The sequence below is a fragment of the Mauremys mutica genome, chromosome 4 (assembly GCF_020497125.1).
Source record: "Mauremys mutica isolate MM-2020 ecotype Southern chromosome 4, ASM2049712v1, whole genome shotgun sequence".
Classification (NCBI taxonomy): Eukaryota; Metazoa; Chordata; order Testudines; family Geoemydidae; genus Mauremys; species Mauremys mutica.
This window is the reverse complement of record NC_059075.1, coordinates 135,125,881-135,150,719: the sequence shown is the minus strand read 5'-3', so window position 1 is coordinate 135,150,719 and position 24,839 is coordinate 135,125,881. Positions and strand designations below refer to the sequence as shown.

The 24,839-nt window shown below is 50.5% G+C and overlaps 1 protein-coding gene across 4 annotated transcripts in view; it reads left to right on the top strand.

Moving 5' to 3' along the window:
• Positions 1–1,717: 1,717 nt before the first annotated feature.
• Positions 1,718–24,839, top strand: part of ITPR3 (inositol 1,4,5-trisphosphate receptor type 3) — a 109,791-nt gene continuing 86,669 nt past the window's right edge. Inside the window, exons 1-2 of one of the 4 annotated variants that reach the window (XM_045013908.1) lie at positions 3,589–3,808; positions 19,542–19,671. Coding sequence is in view for 2 of the 4 variants with exons in the window: in XM_045013906.1 (XP_044869841.1) it covers positions 23,186–23,274 (89 nt within the window). In the remaining 2 variants the exon portion in view is untranslated. Of the gene's footprint in view, positions 1,738–3,588; positions 3,809–19,541; positions 19,672–23,128; positions 23,275–24,839 lie in introns of those variants that run through there. The other 3 variants (XM_045013909.1, XM_045013907.1, XM_045013906.1) reach the window with 3 other exon arrangements.

The following is a 24,839-nucleotide window of genomic DNA, read 5'->3' as shown; positions in this document are numbered from 1 at the left end:
CACTCTATTTTATTCCAAATTTCAATCCACATCTCCACCATCAAGATATTGATTGATAACATCCACAAGAACATGAGGCAAAAGCATGACAGCACCAGAATGTTCCCATTGGCTGAACATATCCTGAGGGCCGGACATTTGCACCTAGCAACTTCAGAGAGCTGCGTATGCAGGCCACTTGAGTAATAAGAGGAGGATGGGAAACACATGAAGTTTAACCCTTGGAGGGCTGAGTCTGAGCCATCTCAATTCCAGCCGATTAGCGTCTCACTTCCTATCATTTGGCATCAGTCTGGCTGTCTTCCTGCTCCACCCCTGAACAAAGGAGAGTCTTCCTTTCTCTTCCCAGATGAAGGCCTTGGATTCTCTTAGTGTGGGATCTTGCAAACATAACTCCTATGCTCCCAGGTGGGTCATCAGAAAGAGGGATCAAACCTAGGAACTCTGGATCTCAATGCATGAGCCACTACTGCCTGAACTGAAAGAGCCAGCTCTTAGGCTGGGTCTGCACTCATGGCAGCATGCACAGTGCAGGTATGACACATATAGCTCCATGTCACAGTGAAGGCTGGCTGTGTCACAGTGAAGGCTACACTGCAGAGCCTTTCCTTGCTGTAGTGAAAGACTCTGGCAGGTGGAAGGCAGTGGGGAAAGGCTCTGGCAGCAGTGAGTATTTCTAGGATATATACTCTGGGGGTACAGCCATGTAGGACACTTTACTCACCTAAGCCAGGCCTCACCATCTACACTGCTGTTTATACCCGTGCTAGCTGGGCATGCAGTGTCTGTACTCTAATGCCACAGTAAGTGTAGCTGTTCCTTTAGCCGTGGTTCTGGCAGGTACATCAACCTCCATGTGGCTTAGTCACCACTAGAGGGGGACAGAGTGCCATACCGAGTAGGTATAGCCTACATAAACTAAGCAAGATTGGGTCTGCTCCATATTTGCATGGGAGATGACCAAGGAAAATCCAATGTGCTGCTACAGTGTGTGTTTAAAGCCCTAGCAACATCTTTTCTATATTCCTGACCAGAACTGTGGAACAACCAAAGGACCAGCCCCCTGAAAATCCATCCCAGGTTTTATAATGAGCGCAGTGCAGGATGGGAGAGGACCGTGGGAATTTAATCATTGCCAGATGCACGGCCAAGTGGTCGGACAGGATCAATGAACCTCAGTTATTCACCTCTCAATCCATATTTTTACACTGCATTCATCACCCTAGCAGAACACCTGCTGTGGTCTAATGATACCTCAGCAGCAAGTGCTGTGGCTTGGATTGGAGCAGCTCCCAGTAATCTGAGACACAACCGTGTTGTCTCTCTGAATTAATAATGAACTAATGTCCCAGCACAGGGCTAGGGTTTGCAGTGCTACCAGAAGCCTTCAGATGAGATGTTAATGGTTGTCCTGACTGCTTGGGGCCATTAGAGAGAACATGGTGCTTTACAACTCAGTGTGATTCATGTCCCAGTTTGATATTCCAGTTGGGGCAATTGCATTCTGCCACCACACAGCCTGACACCAATAACCGTGCTTCACTTCCTGTCCTAAAGAGTTGCGAGTGCTGCTGGATACCTTTCAAACAGCTGGTTCCCCTCTGCCCAGCTGAGGCCAGATTTTCAGGAGCTCGGCAATCCACAATTAGAGCCAGCTTTTCTAAACAACGTTCTGCACCCAGCACGCTGGGCTCCGAGCCCTTCTGAGAAGTCTGCCCAAACTGCTGTACCTTAATGGTAAGTGAAGGGATCCTTATCTGGTGTTGTTTACAAAATACTTTTGGATCTGGTGGGCTGGAAGGTGCTGTATAATATGTAACATTAATCTATTATCCACAATCCAGTTTTTAAAAAGCCATCCGTGGTTCTTTAAATAAAAAACTCCGTATTTCCTTTTTTAATAGCCTCTGAACCATGCATGGGAAGCTACTGTTCCTTCTGTTAGCTTGGGACTGTCTCCTATGGTTTATAACAGTGATATTCAGACCTCAGTGGTTCAGGGGCCAAATTAGGGATCAACATTACCCCAAAGAGCCACAGTCGTGTGAATTCACTGTTTCATTTACTCTATTATTCTCACAGCAAATTGACTGACCAAGTTATTTTATCAACTGCAGTTGATTAACAACATAGTAAAAGCCTCTTGATTGGTTAATCATTCAATCACAGTGTTTTAATATCATGTGCTGCAAAGAGCCGCAGGAGACACATGAGCCTCAGTCTGAGTATTGCTGGTTTATAGCATCTTCAGAACTGCCTTTGATTGACACATGGGTCAGTAAACAATCGTTCTCTCCTCCTATTCCATGCTGGGCTCTAGGGCTGGTTAGTGACTCAGCAGTTGGGGAATAATAGCATGGCTAACTGTTCCTTATGCATTAAGCTGGGTTTTAAAAAATGTTCATAGGATTCTTTTATGGGGAGTTAGATTACAAGCTGGAGCCAGGGCATGGACATTAGGATTCCTGAGTTCTGTCGTCAGCCTGATTGTGATGACAAGCAGTGCCTCCGTTTACCTGTTGGTACAAGGATACATACTGCTCAGGCATAGGTGCTGGAACTGGGGGTGTGCTGGCTTGAAGTAGTCATTACAACACAAATACATGGTTTCTGCCTTCAGTACCCCCCCACCCCCATTCAAATGGTTCCAGCACCACTGTGCTCAGAGATGCTGGGAGGCTTAGTTAATTGGAAAGCACTGGGAGACCCTTGGACAGAAGAGGCTATTACTGTGTGGACACAGTAGTGCCAAGCCATGAGTCAGACCCCAACAAATCATGAGATTGACTTAAAATCATAAGACTGAAAAAATAATAATTTGGAGGTTCTTTTAGTTCACCTTATGGTTTTTGAGCCTTTAAATTACACTTGGGGCCTTCAAGCTTTTCTCTACAGCCACAAGGACTCTAGAAAATGAAAGTTGAGGCTCACTCCTAATCACTGGGCTCTAGGAGGCAGTGCTTTAAAAACAACAACAAAAATCACGAGAGAGAGTGAGTAAATCACCAGAGTTGGCAACATTGGGGCTTCTCTGCTTGGGGACTGGATTTGGATCGGTTTGGTTTCCAGTTCACAGCTTGGCCATACAACAGCCTGGTCCAACTAGGAGATAGGATTGTAGGATTAACAGCACCTGTGCTTGATTAACTTGCATTCTCACTATAAAGCAGGCAGGTTGCCAGCCTGAGCTGAAGGGAATTTTGAGCTCATATCTTTGTGTCTGCTAAGCTGAGTTTAAAGCACCCTCAAGCCTGGGTTAGAGGTTCTTCTGCGTGGACAGAAGCAAGGGGGAAGGAGCAACGGTGGGCTATAGTTCAGGTTAATGTTGCAGTGAAGATATACCGTACCTTAGGAGGCAGGGCATAGCCCTTAGCACCACCAAAGCCAGCATCTCCCTTGCTAACTTATGAAACATGCATTGCCATGGTACAGCATGATGTCTTCTATCAAGTGGAGCAGATGGGGAACAGGGACCACCACAGACCTGAGCTAGGATCTCCACACTTCCCCTTTCCTCAAGTTCTCCTGCTTCTCTCTTCATCGAACAGGCTCCAGGTGGGGAAAAAGAGCCCCTGAGTACATTGACTCAGCCCCCCTTAATTAGATGAGATGAGGCCTTTAAAGTAGTCCATCTGTCATTCTGCCTGAAAGGGTGGGGGCTACTTCCTGTGGGAGCCAGCTGTGCGGCTTTGTTTCACTAGCCAGCAGCCTATGCCACCACCTGTCAAGAAAATGCAACAAGTAAGTGCTCTGACTCAAGGCCAGCCTGGTTACACAGCGTGGATCCCTGCTCCAGAGAGATGAACAGGTGAGACCCACTGAGCTGTGAGTACTTTGGTCCCTCAGCCTGCTCCCTTTGTGGGGCTCAGACCATTGCAGGGTTTTGGGGTATGCATGCCCTTGCTAAATGGCTGATGCACATGCGTGTGGGGGAAGCATTTATCTGGGGCACAGGCCTAAGCAGCATTTGTGCTTCAATATTGCATGTGGTGCTTTGAAAACTGACCTCTACCCTGCTTATTTAACTTGTGTGTAGGGCTGGGCTCTGATGTATCTTGATGTTTTTCTAACCAGAGCCTGAGCAATAAACAGCATGGGATTCCCCTCAAGGTGACCTCAGAAGGGCCAGATGTAAATGCACCAGCTCCTTTCATGGAGGACTATCGGTGCATTGTTCTAATGCTCTATTCCTTACTGCGCATGGCCAAATCTTTTCCCATGCTTTCCAAAGTAAGGAGCCACTCCCCAGGAGAGAATGGTGATCCTCAGGTGGCTGCTGTGGAAGACAGGGACTGATATTTAGTGGCCTGCTGCAGAGAGTCTTGTCCTAGACCCATTAATAACAGGACAGAGAGAAAGTCCTGGCTTGTACTAGCCAATAATTCACCTCTCAAGGGCTGCTGTGTGCATCTAGCTATTGGCCTGAGGGATAGCTCAGTGGCTTGAGCAATGGCCTGCTAAACCCAGGGTTATGAGCTCAATCCTTGAGGGGGCTACTTAGGGACGTGGGGCAAAAATCAGTACTTGGTCCTGCTAGTGAACATAGGGGGCTGGACTCAATGACCTTTCAAGGTCCCTTCCAGTTCTAGGAGACAGGTATATCTCCAATTAATTTTCCACAAGCTAAATATGAGTCAACAGTGTTATGCTGTTGCAAAAAAAGCAAACGTGATTCTGGGATGCAATAACAGGTGTGTTGTGAGCAAGACGCGAGAAGTCATTCTTCCGCTCTACTCTGCGCTGGTTAGGCCTCAACTGGAGTATTGTGTCCAGTTCTGGGCACTGCATTTCAAGAAAGATGTGGAGAAATTGGAGATAGTCCAGAGAAGAGCAACAAGAATGATTAAAGGTCTAGAGAACATGACCTACGAAGGAAGGCTGAAAGAATTGGGTTTGTTTAGTTTGGAAAAGAGAAGACTGAGAGGGGACATGATAGCAGTTTTCAGGAATCTAAAAGGGTGTCATACAGAGAAGGGAGAAAACTTGTTCACCTTAGCCTCTAAGGATAGAACAAGAAGCAATGGGCTTAAACTGCAGCAAGGGAGGTTTAGGTTGGACATTAGGAAAAAGTTCCTAACTATCAGGGTGGTTAAACACTGGGATAAATTGTGTAGGGAGGTTGTGGAATCTCCATCTCTGGAGATAATTAAAAGTAGGTTAGATAAATGTCTATCAGGGGTGGTCTAGACAGTATTTGGTCCTGCCATGAGGGCAGGGGACAGGACTCAATCACCTCTCGAGGTCCCTTCCAGTCCTAGAATCTATGAATATCTATGCATGTGTCTGACTATAGCACCATGTGAGTCTTATGCAGGGTTCTCCCTGGCAGCAGGTGCAGGATCTTCACAGTCTCCTGCTCCTTGGTAACAGTTTGTGCCCTTTTGGGGGTACCTCAGGTGATCATACATTGACCCCAGTGGGAATTGGCAATAACGTACAGTATGTCGTGCTCTGCATGTTCAAAGCCTTGTGCAAGACTGAGTGAGCTAATTAGTCCTCTCAACCTCCTTATGAGGTGAGTGGTGTTAGCCCAGTTTTATCATTGGGGAAACTGAGGCACAAAATGAAGAGACTGGGGTATGGCCTGACAGAGCTGGGACTAGAAGTCAGGTCTGTCTGACTCCTAGCCCTGTGCTTGTTCCTTCAGCCCATGCTGTGGGAGCTCAGCTGGGTGAGGTCAGGCTCCAGGGGGTCCCCAAGAATCATGCAGGTGAGATGCAGTGTTCCAAAAGTGCTACTGGGGTCCAACTAGGGTCCCATGAAATCTCATGGCAAAACTCCTCTAGCCACACTAGCACCAGGATCTCTTCCTAAGGCCTTGTCTACACTGGAGATTTGTCCCGTGTCCGCTGTCAGGGTGGGTGCAGCAGTGCTTCATTTGTAATGAAAGAGGTCCAGGGGCTCAAGCAAAATTTTTTTTTTAAACTTTCATAACTGATGCAGAAAGCCCGGAGGCGCCGGGGCTCTGAACGGCCGGGCCCGGAGGCGCCGGGGCTCTGACCTGACACAAATTAAGCCCTGGGTTGCAGTGACACAAGCCCCTGTGGTAGACCAAGCAAGCTATGACTCTCAGCAGAGTGGCTACCCCTGCTGGAAATGGCAGTGAGTTCTTCCGATGCAAGTGTCCTTGTTTGCACTGGTGAGATGGAGGCATATCCCCAGAGTATGCAAGGCCTGCGCATAACTCCTATGCCTCTCAATCCCACCCAGCAGTATACAACTCCCACACAGTGAACCAATGCTCCTTTTTCCCCTGGTGTGACTCCAATTTACACAGAGCCGCTCTGTGGAGCCCAATGCCATAAAACAGCTGCATCAGCCCATTCATTCCCACAGTGCATTTCCTTTCATCCCCACATCAAAGAGGCTCATAAAACCGATCCCAAATGCAAACCTTGGAGGCCGTACTTCCCACGGGGCTACTTAATCACCCTTGTTCCTGGCACCTTGCTGCCAGGGGAAAGCTGAGCTGAGAGGCAATATCTTTTCCCTTGAGCTCCCGCATCTTACCTGCTTTCTCCAGGGAGTGAGTGAGTGGCTCAGCCTGCTGGGGGAAGCCTGGCCCTAGGCCCGTCGAGCAGTAACCCAAGCTACTCAGCAGCAGAGCACGTGGTTATACCAAGGCTGTAATTTAAAGTTTGTTTGGCAGTCACGAGTATAAAAAGTTACCAGGGGAGGGGATGAATCTAAAACTGGCTATTTTAGATGAAGTTTTAAGGCCAGCGAGAAGGGAGGAAATTGACACCTCCTAGGGCTTGTCCACGCTTGAAATGCTATCCCTGCAGCACGTCAGTGTAGACCAGGGGTCGGCAGCCTTTCAGAAGTGCTGTGCCGAGTCTTCATTTATTCACTCTAATTAAAGGTTTCGTGTGCCAGTAATACATTAACATTTTTAGAAGGTCTCTTTCTATAAGTCTATAATATATAACTAAACTATTGTTGTCTGTAAAGTAAAGGTTTTTAAAATGTTTAAGAAGCTTCACTTAAAATTAAATTAAAATGCAGAGCCCCCCGGACCAGTGGCCAGGACCTGGGCAGTGTGAGTGCCGCTTGTTATGTCCTAGGGGCAGCCGGTGTAGGAAGCAATCACTTGAGGCCAGAGAGCAGACAGCTAACCAAAACCTCCATTTTATTTACAGAAAAAGAGAGCTCACTCAGCCGGTTGAAACCGGCTGAGCTATCCCTTAATAGTCTAACTCAGTTGCCATAGTAACAAAACCCATGACAACCAAATACACAACATATTCCTCCCCCCCTAATAAGAACATCCCCTAAATAAAACACACACTAAACTAGAGAAGGAGGGTAGACTGCCTCCATTCCCGGCTAAACCCTGGGGATTATTTTGCCCCATAACCGTGGGTTCGCCCTAACTAAAGATCCAGCCGATGAGGAGGCCTTCTGTCTCTAGGGGGATTACGGCGAACTTCTGGTGTTGTTGCACCCGAAAGTACTAGGGGCTCAGGGTCCGCAGCACGAATAGGTGAGGAGGTGGTATCAGCTCGTGCTGGGCAAAGGGGTATCTCAGCTGCCGGCAGTAATGGAGGAGAACAGTCAGGAACAGGTGACTCATGATTCGGTGTCTCACCAGGAGGGGTGAAGTCAGACCCCTCAACTGCAGATGGGTCCTGAAGACTGGCATGACCTGGCAACAGCTGATCTACATGTCGCCGCCAGGTAAGATTCTCTGCAGTCCGGACTGTATAGGAAACAGGTCCTGTTTGAGTGATGACTGTGGCCGGGACCCATTTAGCTCTGGAAGTATAATTCCGAGCCAAAACTGGCTGCCCTGGGCTAAAGGTTAGGTCTTTTGCTCTGGGTGCCCGTCTGATTACTTGATATTGCTGCTGATGTTGCACAGTTTGTCTGGGTTCAGAAGGTTTCAGCAGATCAAAGCAAGTGCGCAGCTGTCGTCCCATCATTAGAAAGGCTGGGGAAGCCTGGGTCGTAGCATGAGGTGTGTTTCTATAGGAAAGTAAGAAGGTATCCAGACGCTTTTGAATGGAGTGTTGTCCCCTTGCTGATTTCAAAGCGTTTTTCATTGTCTGCACAAATCTTTCAGCTAATCCGTTGGTGGACGGATGATATGGTGCTGACGTGATGTGGTGTATCCCATTTGCCTTCATAAAATTTTGAAACTCCTGAGAGACGAACTGCGGTCCGTTGTCGCTCACAAGTTGTTCTGGCAGACCAAAACGACTAAAGAGCCCTTGTAGTTTTTGGATAGTACTCTCTGCAGTAGTGGACTGCATTATAGAGACTTCTGGCCATTTAGAATGGGCATCTACTGCCACCAAGAACATGCTTCCTTCAAGGGGGCCAGCAAAGTCAACGTGAATACGTTGCCACGGGTTTTCAGGGTGCATTTCTTACACTCTGACATGACATACAAGCTTTTGCCTTCTCTTCAATAGCACTGTCCAATCTAGGCCACCAAAAATAGCTTCGTGCAATTTCCTTCATGCGCACTATTCCACAGTGACCGGAATGTAGCTGTTCTAACATCTGTGATCTCAGGGGTGGTGGAATAATGACACGCCTCCCCCACAACAAACAACCAGATTGGACCGATAACTCCGTCCGCCTGGACATGTAGGGAACAAGGTCGGGTGAGACCGGAGAGGTTTGTCGAGATTTTCCATGCATCACCAGGTCCATAACTTGGGATAATACTGGGTCAACGCGGGTTGCCTTCTTTATCTGAGTAGCAGTGATGGGTGTATTCTCTACCTGTTCAAAGTAGAAGATTTCCTTTTGGGCACTATCTTGATGTTTGACCGGTAAAGGCAACCTTGAGAGGCCATCTGCATTGCCGTGCAGAGTGGATTTCCGATATTTGATTTCATATGTGTGTGCAGAAAGTATCAATGCCCAACGTTGCATACGACTAGCAGCTAATGGGGGAATGCCTGTGTAGGGTCCAAAAATTGATGTCAGAGGTCGATGGTCTGTAAGAAGAGTAAACTTTCGCCCAAACAGGTACTGATGAAACTTCCTAATTCCAAAAACAATTCCTAATGCCTCACGTTCGATTTGGGCGTAGTTAGTTTCTGCTTTGCTTAGAGTGCGTGAAGCAAAAGCAATAGGTCTTTCTTCTCCCGAAGGCATAATGTGTGACACGACCGCTCCCACTCCATAAGGGGAAGCATCGCAGGCCAATTGCAGGGGTAAGGATGGATCAAAGTGTGTTAGAACTTCAGAATTTAACAATGCATCCTTAGCTTTGTTAAATGCAACATCACAGGCTTCAGTCCACTTCCAGGCCTTGTTCTGCCCAAGGAGCTCATGAAGTGGTTTTAGCAGTGTGGCTAACTGTGAGATGAACTTTCCATAATAGTTCAGTAGTCCTAGAAATGAGCGTAGCTGGCTTACATTTCGAGGTGGGGGAGCCTCCACAATAGCTTTAACTTTTGCAGGGGCCTTATGAAGACCTGCAGAATCGATGATGTGTCCCAAATATTCAACAGAGGGCTTGAAGAATTCACACTTGTCTTTGCGAACTCGTAGGCCATACTCTTCCAGTCTTTGTAGGGTAGCCTCTAAATTCTTTAAGTGATCCTCTTCATTTCTTCCAGTGACCAGGATATCATCCAGATAGCACTGAACTCCTGACAAGCCACACAAGATCTGGTCCATAGCCCTCTGGAACAGGGCGGGAGCCGATGTGATTCCGAAGGGTAGGCGACAGTATCGATAAAGCCCCTTATTAGTCACAATAGTCAACAGCTCTTGGGACTTTTCATCGACGTGCATCTGTAAATATGCTTGACTCAGATCAATCTTACTGAACTTTTGTCCCCCAGCCAGGCCTGCGAAGAGGTCATCGATGCGGGGAAGCGGGTATTGCTCTGCACACAACACTGGGTTGACAGTGACTTTAAAATCACCGCAAATCCGGAGAGAGCCATCTTTCTTCACTATTGGAACGATAGGAGTGGCCCATGAGCTATGGGTAACGGGTATTAGGACTCCATTGGTGACCAGGCGCTCCAGGTCTGCTTCAACTTTTGGCCTGATGGCATATGGCACAGTTCGGGCTTTCAGATATTTTGGTGGACTGCCAGGTTTAATGTTCAATGTCACAGTGATTCCTTCATACTTCCCAAATCATCTCCAAAAAACAGCAGCATGTTTCCTTAGTATAGGGGTTAGACTGGTTTCTTCTTTAGTCATCCGGTGCACTTCTGCCCAGTTCAGCTGAATCTTCCCAAGCCAAGACCTACCCATTAAGGCTGGGTAGTCACCTCTCACCACAAACAGTGGCAATTTAGCCGCCTGTCCATTGAGCTCCACCTTAACATCAATAGTGCCCAACATGGGCACAGCTTCACCTGTATACGTCTTCAGAACAGTTTTTGTTGCCTTAAGCGGAAGATGCTGTAGCTTTTCCTTATACACAGTCTCAGGAACCAGCGAGACAGCTGCACCGGTGTCTAGTTCCATGCGTATAGGTTTGCCCTCCAATAAGGGGGTTACCCAGTATTCATGTGAGCCCGCTGCCAAAGACAAAACATGCAGTGGCACTTCCTCTTGTGAGGAAGTGTCACCTTGATCATCCTGGGTCTGCTCTAGGGTATGCAAGGTTCCTCTTTTTGTCGGCCAGACCACAGGCCTCTTTTTCTTTTGTTTACAGGCATACTCAATGTGTCCCTTTTTGCCACAGTGTCGACACACCAGGTCCTTACACCAGCATTCTGATGCCTGGTGACCCGGCTTACCACAGCGGTAACATTCTTGACTCTGCACCGTTTTGTGGGTCAGTTCTTGTGACACTTTTTGCACCCTAGGGGATGCACCGATGTATTGTGCCTCCCTTGTAGCCAGTTCCATGGAGACAGCAATATCAACAGCCTTCTGTAATGTAAGCTGAGCCTCTGTCAGTAGGCGCTTCCGTATAGCTTCACTGCAGAGGCCACACACTAACCTGTCACGCAGGGCATCATTTAACATCTCTTTAAATTCATAGTGTTCTGCTAGCTTTTTTTAAATGGCTACAAATTGTACAACTGTTTCATCTTCCTTTTGGTCTCTTTTGTGGAACCTATATCTTTCAACAATTACCAGTGGTTTTGGGGAGAAATGAGACCCCAGGATTTCCACAATGTCACTGTAAGATTTAGTCTCAGGCTTAACAGGGTGTAGTAAGCTGCGTAGCAGAGAGTAGGTTTTAGCCCCTACAACAGTTAAGAATATTGGCACCTTCTTCGCTTCTGTAATGTCATTTGCAATATCAAAAAGCTCAAAACGCTCAGTATACACATGCCACTGCTCTGTATTCTCATCAAAAGGCTCCAGGGGCCTGGTCAGAGTAGCCATGATTTTTAGTTTCACTTTCACAGTCAGTGCAAACAAGCAGCTTTTTTTCTTTGTTTGGTCTTTACCTTGACTTCTACTTCCTTCTGTTACTGGAGCAGCACCAGGATCCCACCTTCGTCGCCAGTGTTATGTCCTAGGGGCAGCCGGTGTAGGAAGCAATCACTTGAGGCCAGAGAGCAGACAGCTAACCAAAACCTCCATTTTATTTACAGAAAAAGAGAGCTCACTCAACCGGTTGAAACCAGCTGAGCTATCCCTTAATAGTCTAACTCAGTTGCCATAGTAACAAAACCCATGACAACCAAATACACAACACCGCTCAAAATCGGCATGCGTGCCATAGGTTGCCTACCCCGGTGTAGATTCTACCTATGCTGACAGGAGGGATTCTTCCATCAGCATAGGTCAGGGGTCGGCAACCTTTGGCACACAGCTTGCCAGGGTAAGCACCCTGGCAGGCCGGACCAGTTTGTTTACCTGTTGCGTCAGCAGGTTCGGATGATCGTGGCTCCCACTGGCCACAGTTCGCCACTCCAGGCCAATGGGGGCGGCAGGAAGTGCTGCAGGCTGAGGAACGTACTGGCTGCGGCTTCCCGCCACCCCCATTGGCCTGGAACAGCGAACCGCGGCCAGTGGGAGCCACGATTGGCCAAACCTGCCGACGCAGCAGGTAAACAAACTGGCTCGGCCAGCCAGGGTGCTTTCCCTGGCGGGCTGGTGCCAGAGGTTGCCGACCCCTGGCATAGGTAATCCACCTCAGTGTGGATTTTTCACACCCCTGAGTGATAGAGTTAAGCAGACTTAATTTTCTAGTGTAGACAAGCCTTCGCTTTCCCTCTCTTCTTAGGCCTTGTCTACATTAGAAAATGAGGTTGGTTAAAGGACGTTGGTCAGGGTGTGAAAAATTCACACCCTTGAGCGGTGTAGTTAAACTGACCTAACCCCCAGTGTAGCCAGCGGAAGAATTCAGAAGAGCCCCTTCCTGAGCTCTGAAGCCGTGAGATTGGAACGCCTGCTTTCACTGGAACTCTCCCACCTGTTATGGGCACAGTGCCCACGACCTGCTCTTAGCACTTTGAGTGCACTTCCCATCCACTCCTCTGATAAGAAGTGTTTTCATTGCTGTACGCTGAGTGCAGTCCAGGCGATGGGGCCGGTGCTGGCCCCTGGGATATAGAGGAAATGCTAATTGACTCAGTAATCAATCTCTCCGTGCACACGGGAGAGCTGTTGAGAGAAGCAGTGTTGTTTTACCCTCCAAGCTGGCCCTGTTCAGTGTGGCACTCCATCATTTTCTTCTTGGGTATAAACTATGTTGTTCTAGAAATGGCAGGTTTTCAAGAGAGCTCAGCTCCCACCTAGGCTCCATAATAAGTGGCCAAGTTGGCAGCAATGCTCAGCTTGTTGGGAACTGGGCACTTCTGAAAATCTAGCCATAAATGTCTAATGAGTGTAAAACCATCAGGTTTCAGGGCATGAGCCGACTGCCTGGGGTGAGGAAGACACTCTCTTTCTGAGCAGGTTGTTATGTAATTTTCAAGCTTGCAGGTATCTTGCCTTCTAGTGAAGCATCTGATCCTGTCAGCCATCAGGGACAGGATACGGGCCTATATGGACCCCGGTCTGATCAAGAATGGCAGTTCTTCTGTTACTGCCACTGTCATTTTATATTTGCATTACAAGAGCACCCCACAGGCCTCAAATAAGCCTGGGCACTGTGCAGTCTCTGCCTCGAAGGGCTTGTAGTCTGAAGACAAATGACTTGTGAAGAGTGAGAGGAGAGGGTACAATCAAACCCATGCAATTCTTACCTGTGTGCTTGCAATCTGTGTGTGTGTGGTGGGAGAGCTAGGATGGGGTGGGGGGAGTGTCACTGGAGGAAAGGAGGAGGTGGTAGAAGAGGCAGTGGAAATATGGGGGTGGGATGGAGGTAGGATATGCAGAGGCTGACAAAGAAGAGGATGTGGAAGAGAAGTAGGAAGGAAAGGGGACAGTTAGGGCTCAGGGTTGTTAAAGGGAGATCTTGATTAGGGTACAGGTCCGTGAATGTAAAGCAAATACACTAGATGGGGAGCCAGTCAAGTAATTGGTGAAACAATTAAACAGGAGCTAATGAAATGGCCAGTGATCAACAAATCAGGCAGTTAGGTGCAAAGTAGTTAGGCACGTTGGCCCTGGCCCCCATTGGCAATCAGACCAGGCAATTAACCAGGAGCAATCTGCTGTCTGTCAGCCAGTGGAAGAAGTGTGCTGAGAAGAAAGTTACCAGGGGAAGTGTCAACGTGGAGGGGAGGGTCGGCAGGCTGAGGGGTGAAAGGTGGGTGGAGGGGCAAAGAGAGGAGGTTTGAGTGCTTTCCCTTGTTATCCTGTCCCTGCTGCTGGCTGCTCCCTGCTTAATAGGGGAAGGGCATATGTCAGTTCTCCACCCCATTGGAGAGCTCAGATTATATTCACCTACCAAGGAAGTTACACGCACAAGCAAATTGTTCTTGGACGTGTTTGCTTTTGATAACAATGCTACCAAATTTACATGCCGATTATGTGTGGCTGCCCAGCTCTGGGCAAGCTGCCCGCAGGGCCTTGGTGGTTCCAAGCCTAGAATTCCCTGGTCCGATCACCAGGCCCGGCCCAGCCAGGGAGTGAGAGAACCTCTGTGCCAAAAGAAGCTGGCTATGATTTCCGATAGCCGCTTTTTAATGCTTCCCCCAGCCTCATCCCTTTCCACCCGGCTGCGGCGCCCGTCCCAGGGCTGGCCCAGTGTCGCTAATGGCAGCTGCTAATTGTTTTTTTTTGTTCCATACTATATTTAATTTCCCACTATTATTTTTGCCCCTTTTAATTGTACAAAAGCCTAAATTTCCCCAGGGAAGGTTATTGGCTCAACTGTGGAAATTTACCTGCAACTCGCATAGAGCTAAGCCAACAGGGGACTGAGTATATTTTTAAACCCAAGTACAAAGTGTCATCAGGACTGAATTCAATTAACCCTTCATAGCGTGGGAAGATGAGAATTCTGGTTCATGGTTTCTCTTCTTCTGCTCATCAGTAGCTAGGAGGTGACACTTCATAAACACAGCTCTTCCCCCTCTCATAATTTCCTTACTTGGCCTGACCCCCTTCCTCCCCAGGGCTGATCCACCTCCCCTGATTGCAGCTAGATCATCTGATTCCCAATTCCCAGCTTCCGGGCACATGTTCCCAGCCAAGCTACATTCTCGACATGGTGTTTGTAAACTGCCAAAGGGAATGAAGTTAGCTGCAGAGTGTGTGTGTGTGTGTGTGTGTGTGTGTGATGCTTGTATAGTGTATGTATTGTGCCCCCTCCAGTAGCTAGTCTGCTCAGAGCATAACAGCTTTCTGCAGCCACCTAATGGAGTTACTCCTTTAGCTCAAGTAGCAGAGATCTGTGCTCTGGTGATGAGGTTTGCACCCTGCTGATGACTAGTGGGAGGGGCTCTTGCTTATGGCCAAAGAGATCAGTGCAAAATCGGGATAGTTCAGGGGCTGGTCCCGACAAAAGTTCTGAGCAGCAGATGAGTGGCAGGGCTGGATAATCTTCCTGGATTCCTGACAAAGCATCCCCTAAGCTGGAAACAGCCATAAATTAAGAAATGGACCTGTTGGAAGCTTGAGGGACTTTCTGGGTGAAATTGACAGGAGAGAAGAACTTGAATAAGAGCAGTGTGCTTTGCCAGGAAATGTGTGTTTCCCCTGTACCATACCGATATCTGGGTCTGAACTAGCATTCCCTCTCTGCCAGCCCGACTTCTCCTCCTGCCTTAACCAGCTGATCAGATGACTTTGTCCCCCAGGATATTTCATCAGGGTATGTTGCCATGCAAAGGACCCCTTAGGATGCTACAAATCCTACATTATGAGTGAGCAGAAGGAGCAGATGGGATGGTTGGGAGGAAAGTGGCCTTTGTTTAGAGGATTAATCAAGTGACCACAGGGGATTATTAAACTCTGCACAAGGAAACATTGATGGATTTCCCACCCCTCCACCCTTTTTTAAAAGGAAAATTATATTTGGTTTCTCCAGTGTGCAGCGTTGTAGAAGTTCAGATCAACCCCCTTGATGGGATGGCTAGCAGGGATCACACCTGCAACCTTCAGCATTGACGGCAGCAATTCCATTAGATGGAAGTTACACTGGGCTTTTATCCTCTATACTGGAGCAGCCCACTAGAGGGATGCAATGCACTTTGTCAGGAGGTTTCATAGCCCATTTATGTGTGTTCATGCCCACAATAGATCTGCTGCAACAGATTTCTTGGACCTTTCCTATCCTCCCCTCCCATCTTCCTCCACTCCAGCCGGGCCACCTCTTCGTCTCTTCACATAGCATCACTACTGATGGTGCAAGAGCCTTCTTCCATGCAGCTCCTCGGTGTGTGCAACAGCCTTCCCTGACTCTTTCTCTCTTACTGTCTCTCCTAATTCCCAGATGGGATCGGAAGGGAATGAGGCTAAAATAAACCTCTGGATCCAAGTAGCTATGAACTTTGGGCCAGTCTGGATCTGTCTCTTCTCCCGCCCTCCACTGTTCTCTGAGAAGTGTTTTGGGGTGGGAGGGCAGACACCGCTTGCGTGAAAGCTGCCACACAGAACCCTGCCTGATTTCACTGTATGTCTGGGCAGCAGCTGAGCTCAGAACGTAGCCAAAGCCAGCGGGGTGGGAGAGAAACTTGTCTCGCAGCCGAAGAATCCCGCTTTTATGTGCTCTTATTGCCAGAGAATTCCTTCCTCTCTGACTCTGATACGGATACAAGGGCCCCAGTGTCTCTTCCTGAAACAAAGGAGGCTGCAGTTACTTTCTATTTCCTATTGTGAGCTGCTTGGCTCTTCCAGTGCCCAGCAGTTGCTGGCTGAGTGACTTCAAGTTATTTGTTATACATTCAACCCTGACTTATTGCATCAGATGGCTAGAGCCAGGGCATTGGCCTTTGTGCTGAATTGTCCCAGGCGAGCTTAGGAAGACCTTATACCTCAGGTGGGCATTTATACCCGCTATACCACCTCCTAGCACATGCCTGCACTGGCTCGGTCTCATCTGTGATCCCTTTGGCGTGGCTAGTGGCCCAGGTGATGCTATCGGGGAGCAGTCTCTGCACAAGTCCTGTTCAGAGGTTGCAGTTTGTTCCTGTTCCCTGGGAGGGCCGGCACATTGTGGACTGGACCAGGGATCTCCAGAGCTAAAAGCATGAGCTGCTCCTGCTTGAGATAAAGAGTCAAGGCTCCAGAGCTGGGGCTATTGCTGACTCCTGCCCTCAGAGGGCTGAGCACAGATGGGGAGCTGTATCACACGCTGACTAGGGGGAAGCTTATTTGGCCCCAATCACCCCGCTCCCCCTTTGGTCTCTAGAGGTATGTCTGCACTGCAGCTGGGAGCAAGGCCCCCCAGCCTGGGTAGACACTCACCTTAGCTCACTAAAAATAGACACATGGACGGTGGCAGAGCCGAGGCTAGCTAGCAGCCCAGGGGGTGGGCTTGACAGCCCGAGCCACGATGTCCGTGCTGCTGTTTTCAGTGCATTAGCTCAAGCAGAGCTAGCAGGAATCTGTCTGGGCTGGGCAGCTCCATCCCTGCTGCAGCGTTGACATACCCAACTAGCTCCTTCGCTTTCCCCTGTAAAACTATAGATCCATCTACTCCCCATCTCTCTCCTGAGCGCCACACACTGGCTCTCACGTATGTGCTAGTTTACAGATGGGGAAACTGAGGCACAGAGCAGGAAGTGACTCGCTTGTATGAGGTCACATAGCAAGTCAGCAGCAGAGCCCAGGCTAGAACCCTGTGACCCACACCCTAGCTGTGTGGCCGCAGTATTTTTACCTCAGGTTTTCTTCCTCCTCTCCACCCCTTTACCTGTGGAGGAGCTCTCCACCCAGCCCTGGCTTCCCTTTGGCTCTAGGTGTTAAGGGCACAAGGGCTTTGGATGACAAATACCCATTTTGGTTATTTAGTGCCGTGAAGGACCATTCCCAACAGGGCTTATGTTAAGGTATTGCCATGTGGTCTCGAATGCAGTTTTGTTCCATATTCAAAGACCCACCTCTGCTAGGCAACCCACTTTCACCGTCCCTTCAGCCAGCTCGCTCCCTGTCGTGTTCCCATCCTATAGCCTTGCCCCACCAGTGAGCGCTTCCCCCTTGTTCCCTCCCTGGCTCTTTGCTCCTGCCGCTTTGCCATGCCATGACTACACAGCGCAGCCCGTCACGAACTGGAGGCAATGGACAGCCTGGCTGTGGTCCCAGGCCTTTAAAAGGGTTTTAGCTCCAAAGTGGTCCTCCGTGGCCACCTCTTCCCCTCGCCTGCGTGGGAACATTTGGATGAAAAGTGTCTGTGGCTGAGTCCGTGCAGATGCTGGCGGCAGGAGCAGGGAAGGCGCCTGGCTACACAAGGCAGCGGTGTGAAAAGTGACCAGCTTAGCAGGGCATGCGGGTGGGCGGAGAGGAGCCTCTGCCAAAGGAGCCTCTGGGGCGCTGGGCGAGGTGGGAAGGACCCAGCACTGAAGCAGCGGCCCATGGAGGGGCGGATTGCACCACAGGAAAGGAATGTGCCAGGCACGGAGACCACACCTTGGAGCTGGGGGATGACTCTGCTGTTACTGCACTGAGTCACCAGCCTTGCATCCACAGCCGCTTCCTTTCCGGCAGGGAGAAACTCAGTGCTATTTATCATGTGGCTTAAAGTGGGAGGAAGGAAACTCTTATTTATAACTGCCCTATCTCCCCCAGCCATGGGGCCCGGGGCCCAGAGAATGGCGGGAGCGGGGAGAGAGCAGTGCTGGCAGCAGGAAGGCAGGCAGGGCATCCGTGGTGTCCTGTGCCAAGGGGCTGCTCTGCTTTGGTGCTCCTGGCCTAGTTTGCCAGAGGCGCTGGCCATCTGCAGCTCCCGTTGACTCCAGCTGGAGCTGCGGGTGCTCTGCACCTCTGAAAACCAGGCCTGTGGAGTGAAGGAGTGCAGAGGTGAGACAGGGCGGGGGGCCCAGAGGTGGCCGAAACAATGGCAGGTTTGTGGCCTGTCTCTTGTCTTCCTCTCCTCCTTTCTATCCTTCCTTAACCCACCCCCCACTTCCACCAATAGCCCCTATGCACTAGCTCCCTGGGCCATCTCCCTTAAACTGCTCCCTCTTCTAGAAGCAAATTGAGCCCCCCCCCACCCCCAAGAATAGTGGTCCCTTTTAAAACACAAAATGAGAAACTAGACCCCTATGATGAGGCTACCTTCCTCCACCACTACCCAGGGGCCAGCCACAGGCTCAACAACCTCCCAGCTCAAGCCTGGCCCCAGAGGGTTGAACTATGAAGCTGTTGGGTCTGAACCCAGGGTCCGCAGTGCTAGACGCACGAGTCATTACAGCACGAGTTAAAGAGCTGGGCTCTGGCGTGGGGAGCAGCTACGTACCCCCGCTCTCTTGGACTGGGGACACACGACCCATGCGTCCAGTGGCTCACGCCTCCACTTGGCCGCCCATCTGTCTGACCAAGGAGCTAACTTCTATTCAGACCCCAGGGGCTTAAGGCCTGCCCTCGGTTTACCTGGGTGTGGAGTAATGGGCCCATCCCTGGCCCTTTCCTTAGCCCGAACTCCTGCCGAAGTCAGTCAGTAGGGCCTAAGCATCCATTGGGAGCCCTGGGTCCTCTACCATGCTCTGTGCATACAGTACATCCTCTGCTCTTGTCTCCTGCATTTAATCCAGTATCTTAAACTGAGACCCGAGGGGTGCAAAACCCGCCCAATTTCATACTCCCCCAGCAAACTGTGGCATAAAAATCCATCAGTCTGAAGGTGAATAAGCAGAGATTTATTAGGCAAAAGCCACGTGGCAGGCAGTGCCTTTCCGAGTCATTATAGCATGTCTGGGGTGGTGGTTATGATGCAGAGGGCTGATGGCTCAGCTCCTGAACCAACAGACAAATACAGTAATCTCCTAGAAACTGCCTGCCCGCAGTGCTGGATTCTTGTTTCAAATAGTTTATTAGTGGCTGGTGAGGCCCCTCCATTACTGCATGTCATAGGGATGAATATATTTGTATCCAGTACTGACATATGTGAAGCTTAAGATTTGCACCAGCTGAGCTTGAAGGGGTTTAACCCCATGGGGTGGGGAGCTGAGACTGTGAAGTTTTGGATTTTGTGGATCTGATCTGTCCTACTGTCGGGGATGTGGGGTGACTGGGATCCTAGGTTTTGATTGAGTCTCATCTTTGCACCGTAGATTAACCATTTAACTGGAGAGCGGCCCTCCAGGATGCAGCGTGGCCCAATTGTTAAAACATTAAGTTGGAGAAGCAGAGGATTTGGGGTTTACCCATAGCAGAGCCAGGAAAAACACTGCAGTGTGTTGGGTAAGTCATGTCACCTGCATTGGAGCCACAGTTTCCCTATCTGTACAATGGGCATAATGAGCCTTTCCCAGCATTGTAAAGGTCATTGAATGTAAGTGCTGGGGGTCTGAACCTGTTCTTTACCCCCCCAGCCCTGGACAGCATTTTACAATACAATGAGGTGTGTTGGGAGAGTGTTTCCACCTTCCTTCGAAACATAAAGTATTGGCCAGTACTACCAAATTGGATGGGTTCAGGGCCGACTCCAGACCCCAGCGCGCCAAGCGCGCGCTTGGGGCGGCATTTTGTCGGCAGGGCAGCAGGCGGCTCCGGCGGACCTTCCGCAGTCATGCCTGCGGATGCTCCACCGGAGCCGCGGGACCAGCGCCCCCTCCGCAGGCACGTCTGCAAGAGGTCCCCCGGAGCCGCGGGACCGGCGACCGCAGTGCGCCCCCCTGCGGCGTGCCGTCCTGCTTGGAGCGGCCAAATTCCTAGAGCCGCCCCTGGATGGGTTGCTGAGCTGAGCTAAAATACCCAGTCCTGTGATGCTGTGAACAAGACTGTGCTAGAAATGGGGTATGCCTGTCTGAGCTTGATCTTATTTATAATATTTTAAATGGTTTCTGCTTCGTGTCCCCTATTCTCTTGGTGAGCAGAAATCAGGCCAGCCTTGCATTGGTTCAGTACAATATTTTGCACTTCTGAAGCGGGTTTCACTTAGGGATTTCAAAAGCACGTTGCAAATGCTAATTAACCAAACCCTGTGTGAGTGATTACCTTCATGAACCCCATTTTGCTGAGGCATGGAGAGAGCACGACTGGCCCAAGGTTACACAGCAAAAGAGTGATGGGGCGAGGAAGAGAATCCAAGAGTCCTGTGCTCTAATCCCTAGAACAATATATTCCACCTGACATGATGTCTGTTTCCCCTTCTTATCAGAGCAGTTGAGTATTGGTGGGCAAGCTTTCAGTGTTTGATTTCTGGAGGTATTTTCTCTGAGCCCATGTTGAGAAAACTTCACTGCAGCTAAAGCCAGATAAGTTTCTCTCTGATTCTCACCTCCACCACCCTGGATAGGGGATGCTAAATTTGTCCTGTGCTGAAAAGGCAGCTAATCCTGCTGGACCTGAACTCACAGCTTCCCCGTGGGAATTGCACTAGATTTTTCCCTGTTCTGACAGGGGATTTGTCTGTTTCCTAGCAGAAAAAAACAGCAGCATTTTAGGGCAAGATTTAGATTTCACAAGTTGTGTGTTTGTTTGTTTGTTGGCAAGGAAGGGCTGGGGGAAATGAATCACAAGCGCAAGACTCTTTTTAAAAAAATGTTGCTGATAGTGAGCAAGAGCGAGCATCACATTTAAATGTATGGAACTGGAATGACTATAGTGTCCATAAGGTGCCCTTCCACTGACACTTTATTAGGAACAAAGTTGCTGCCAGATCGGGTCAGACTTGTGATCCCTCTAGTCCAGGAACCTGGCTTTGGCCAGCAGCAGATGCTTCAGAGGAAGGTCCAGGAACCCTGCAGTAGGCAGATGTGGGATATTCTGCCCCCATACAGGTCTCCTCCTAATCCTTATTCTTGCATGGGCTCCATGGCTCTGATTCTTGGCCGTGTTGTGTGCAGTGAGATATATTGTACCAATAAGACCCAGCCAAGCTTTGGGGACTGCCCCCCCAGTTCTCTAGCGGGTGTTCTAGGGTAGTAAGACTGCCTCTCAAAGCACCTTGCTGTGCATGGGCCAGATTAAAGTCCCATGCCAAACCTCCCAGTGTGCTGAACCTGGCACGGTCCCTGCCACAACGGGCCAATTCCACCTCCTCCAAAGCCCTCAGGGGTTGCAAGGGTGGCTGGTCCCTGCCTCACATGTGGGTGGGAACCCACCTGGCCCTAAATGAGGCTTTATCATCACTGTTTGTTTGTAGGCTGTGGAGGCGAAGGAGCTCTTATCCCCTAGGGCCAGACTGCAGGACAGAGGGAGGCCTGGGGATGGATGAGCTGAGGGTGGAGAGAGGTAAGGTCTCTGAGGCAGGCACGCGCAAGCCCGCAGAGAGCTTTGCAACCAATCAGAAGTGACTAGCTCCGGGGATTCCCATGTGCAGTGAATGCTGAATTCCCTCCGCCCCCCACTCCCAGCAAGTCCCAGAGGAAATGGAGAGAATGCTGTGGGTCAAAATCTCCCTATTTACTAAACCCTCACAGGCATCTCCAGTGGTGTGTGAAAGAGCCGTTCTCTCCTGAACACGCTGCTCTGCCTCCCAAATGTTCCTTCCAGTGGGAAACGTCTCATCCTTAATCTCAGCACCCAGAAATCAGAGCAAGGAGACCAGGAGTCAGGACTCAGGGGTGTTCAGTTCCTAGCTTGGGGGTGGGGGTCTAGTGGGTTAGAGGAGGGTGGGCTGTGAGTCAGGACTCCCACATCTAGGAGGGAAAAGTGGACTGGGAGCTGGCACCCTGGGGTTGTTCCCAGCTCTGTGATGGGAGGGGAGAGGAGAAGCTGGGAGGGGCAGACTCCTGGGTTCAAGTCTCAGCTCTGAGGGAGTGGAGTCTATGGGTTGGAGCAGGGGGACTAGGAGTCCGGATTCCGGGTGTGTGTGTGTGTGTGTGTGAGAGAGAGAGAGAGAGAAGGCAGGGGGTTACAAAGCCCCATTGCACAGTTTAACCCTCCCTCCCTCCCTCTTTCCTAGTGGCCCCCCTGAGATCTGGTGCAGGACCAACATGCAAATACATCAGCTGGGGTGAAATCGCCCTGGGGCCTGTGCCAGCGAGGGGCTGCTAGCCAAACCAGAGGGGAAGGCAGAGAACCTGCCCCCAAGGCTCTCGCCCGCTGGCTGAGCCACCAGGGCACCCACAGGACAGAGGTGCTGGAACTGGGGGTGCTGCCGCCTCCCCCCCCCCAGCTTGAAGCGGTTTCCATCATAGGGGTTAATTTGGTTCAGTGGCTCTCAGCCCCTCCACTATACAAACTGTTCTTGCACCACTGAGCACAGGAAGCGACAAGCGCAGCGTGACGGCCCGGGCTGCACTAAGCGGAGCAGCCTTCGCTCTGCTGTGTGAACGGGAGCGGTGGGAGCGAGCCCCGGCGAGCGGTGTGTGTGTGTGTGTGAAACCCCCACCCCGCTGCATGGGGCTCCTGGGCGCCGCTCCGGGGCAGCAAGGAGTTCCCCAAGTTGGAGGGAGAAGGGGTGGGGCCTGGGACGGCGGGGCACCCCATGCAGGCGAAATTTGCATGCTTGGGTTCAGCAGGACTTCCTGGTCGGTTGTCATTGGCTGCAGGTAGCAAACTATGCCGGAGCCCTCATGCAAATCTGTAATTGATTCCCCCCTCCCTCCAAGCCCAGCTCCAGCGCTGCCTGTTTGCGCGCTCCTGCTCGGGGGAGCACATGTAACCCCCCTCCCCTCCTGGCTCCGCTCCGGGGGTGGGGAAGGATCCTTTGGACCGCGGGTTCCGGTGCACCCACGTGGTGGTGGAACTGGGCTGAGGACCGCGACTCCAGGAAGCAGGGCGCCGCCGGGGACAGGTCGTGGGAATCATGAATGAGATGTCCAGCTTCTTGCACATCGGGGACATCGTCTCCCTGTACGCCGAAGGGTCGGTCAATGGCTTCATCAGCACGCTGGGGTGAGTGGACCAGCGCCTGGGGGGGCTGCACCGGAGCGGGGAGGGGGCCGCCTGCTAAGTGAGCTGGATTATTTTCATTTATGTAAAAAAGGAAGTGACTGTGTGGCTAGGTAGAGGCTGAAAGGGCTGGCTGGCTGCCTCGGGTCAAAGGCGCTCGAGAGAACTAGAGAGGTCAGGGTGAGGCGGATTCTGCGGTCAGGTTACTTGCACTTTCCTCGGAAGCAGCTGTTGGAGACAAGATCCTGGACTGGGTGGCCCGGGACTCTGCTCCAGTGTGACAATTGCTGCCCCGTCCCCTTGCGTGTGCCGACTGCGCTTCCCCCCCCCCCCCCACCTGTTGCTGGGGGGGGAATTGGGATCTGTTTCTCTACCCCTGAGGAGCAGGGGTGAGGTGCACCGGCACATGCCCAGCAAGGTTCCATGGCAAATCATGGGCAAGACTAATATTGAAGTATTGGGTCCATTGAATAATCGATGGTCCCAGTGCTTCATTTGTGCCAGGGCTGAGCAGTTCGGAGCTCCGGCACCTCTGGGCCGCTCGCTGCATCGTTTAAGAAAGTTAAATTGCTTGAGCCCTGGCACCTCTTTCATTACAAACTAAGCACTGTTTTGGTCCTTGCTCCGGGGCAGTGCGGGGAGGCTGTGTTCTGCACCTGTGAGGGTCTGTGCTGATGCTCTGGTAGGTCGCTCCCATATTGAAGTTGTATGATTCCCCTGCATGGAGTTTGAACCATGTGCACTGGGGGAGGCAGGAGAGGGATATATCCTTAACCCTGGGGCTCTGCAGACTATTCTCTCTGCAGTTTTTTGGGTGACATTAAGGCAGCTCTGGGCCAGAGGACACACCCTCTGACACCCTGCTTTGGGCATCTTCTTGTCGATCTTTCCCCCAAGCAAGCCAGTCTAGTGAAGTGGTGCCAGCGAATCCATGATACAACTTGGGGACTGGCTGGATAGTGCATGACTTTGTGTCCTGGGTGCTAAAGGTTCCCCTCCATTTACACTAGTTTCTTTCCCTCCCCAACTACCCCATAGGAGTCTTTTGTACCCTGGACAGGCTCAGAGGATTCCCCTGTGGCATAGTGAGGAGGCAGGCCTGGGCTGTGTTGCATGCAAAGAGGATTCTTTATTCAGGCTGCTGGACATGGACACACCCTATGGTTCTCTCTGACTGAGTCCCTGCTGACACACACAGATCTGCAGTGTGGCTGTAGCTGTCTCGGTCCCAGGATATTAGAGAGACAAGGCGGGTGAGGGAATCTCTTTTATTGGACCAACTTCTGCTGATGAGAGACAAGATTTCGAGCGACACAGAAAAGCTTTTCTCTCGCCAACAGAATTTGATCCCATAAGATATTATCTCACGCACCTTGATGCACACACACTCAGCTCCACAGGCTTGCCTATGGACAGCCACAGGTGTGTAAATACACATGGCGATGGCAGATACGGACACATGCTCTTGTCCGCACAAAACACACCTACAACCATGCACCCAAGTTTATAAATATGTACATGAACACACAGTACAATGTGCTCATAGAGTTTAAAGCCAGAGGAGAGCA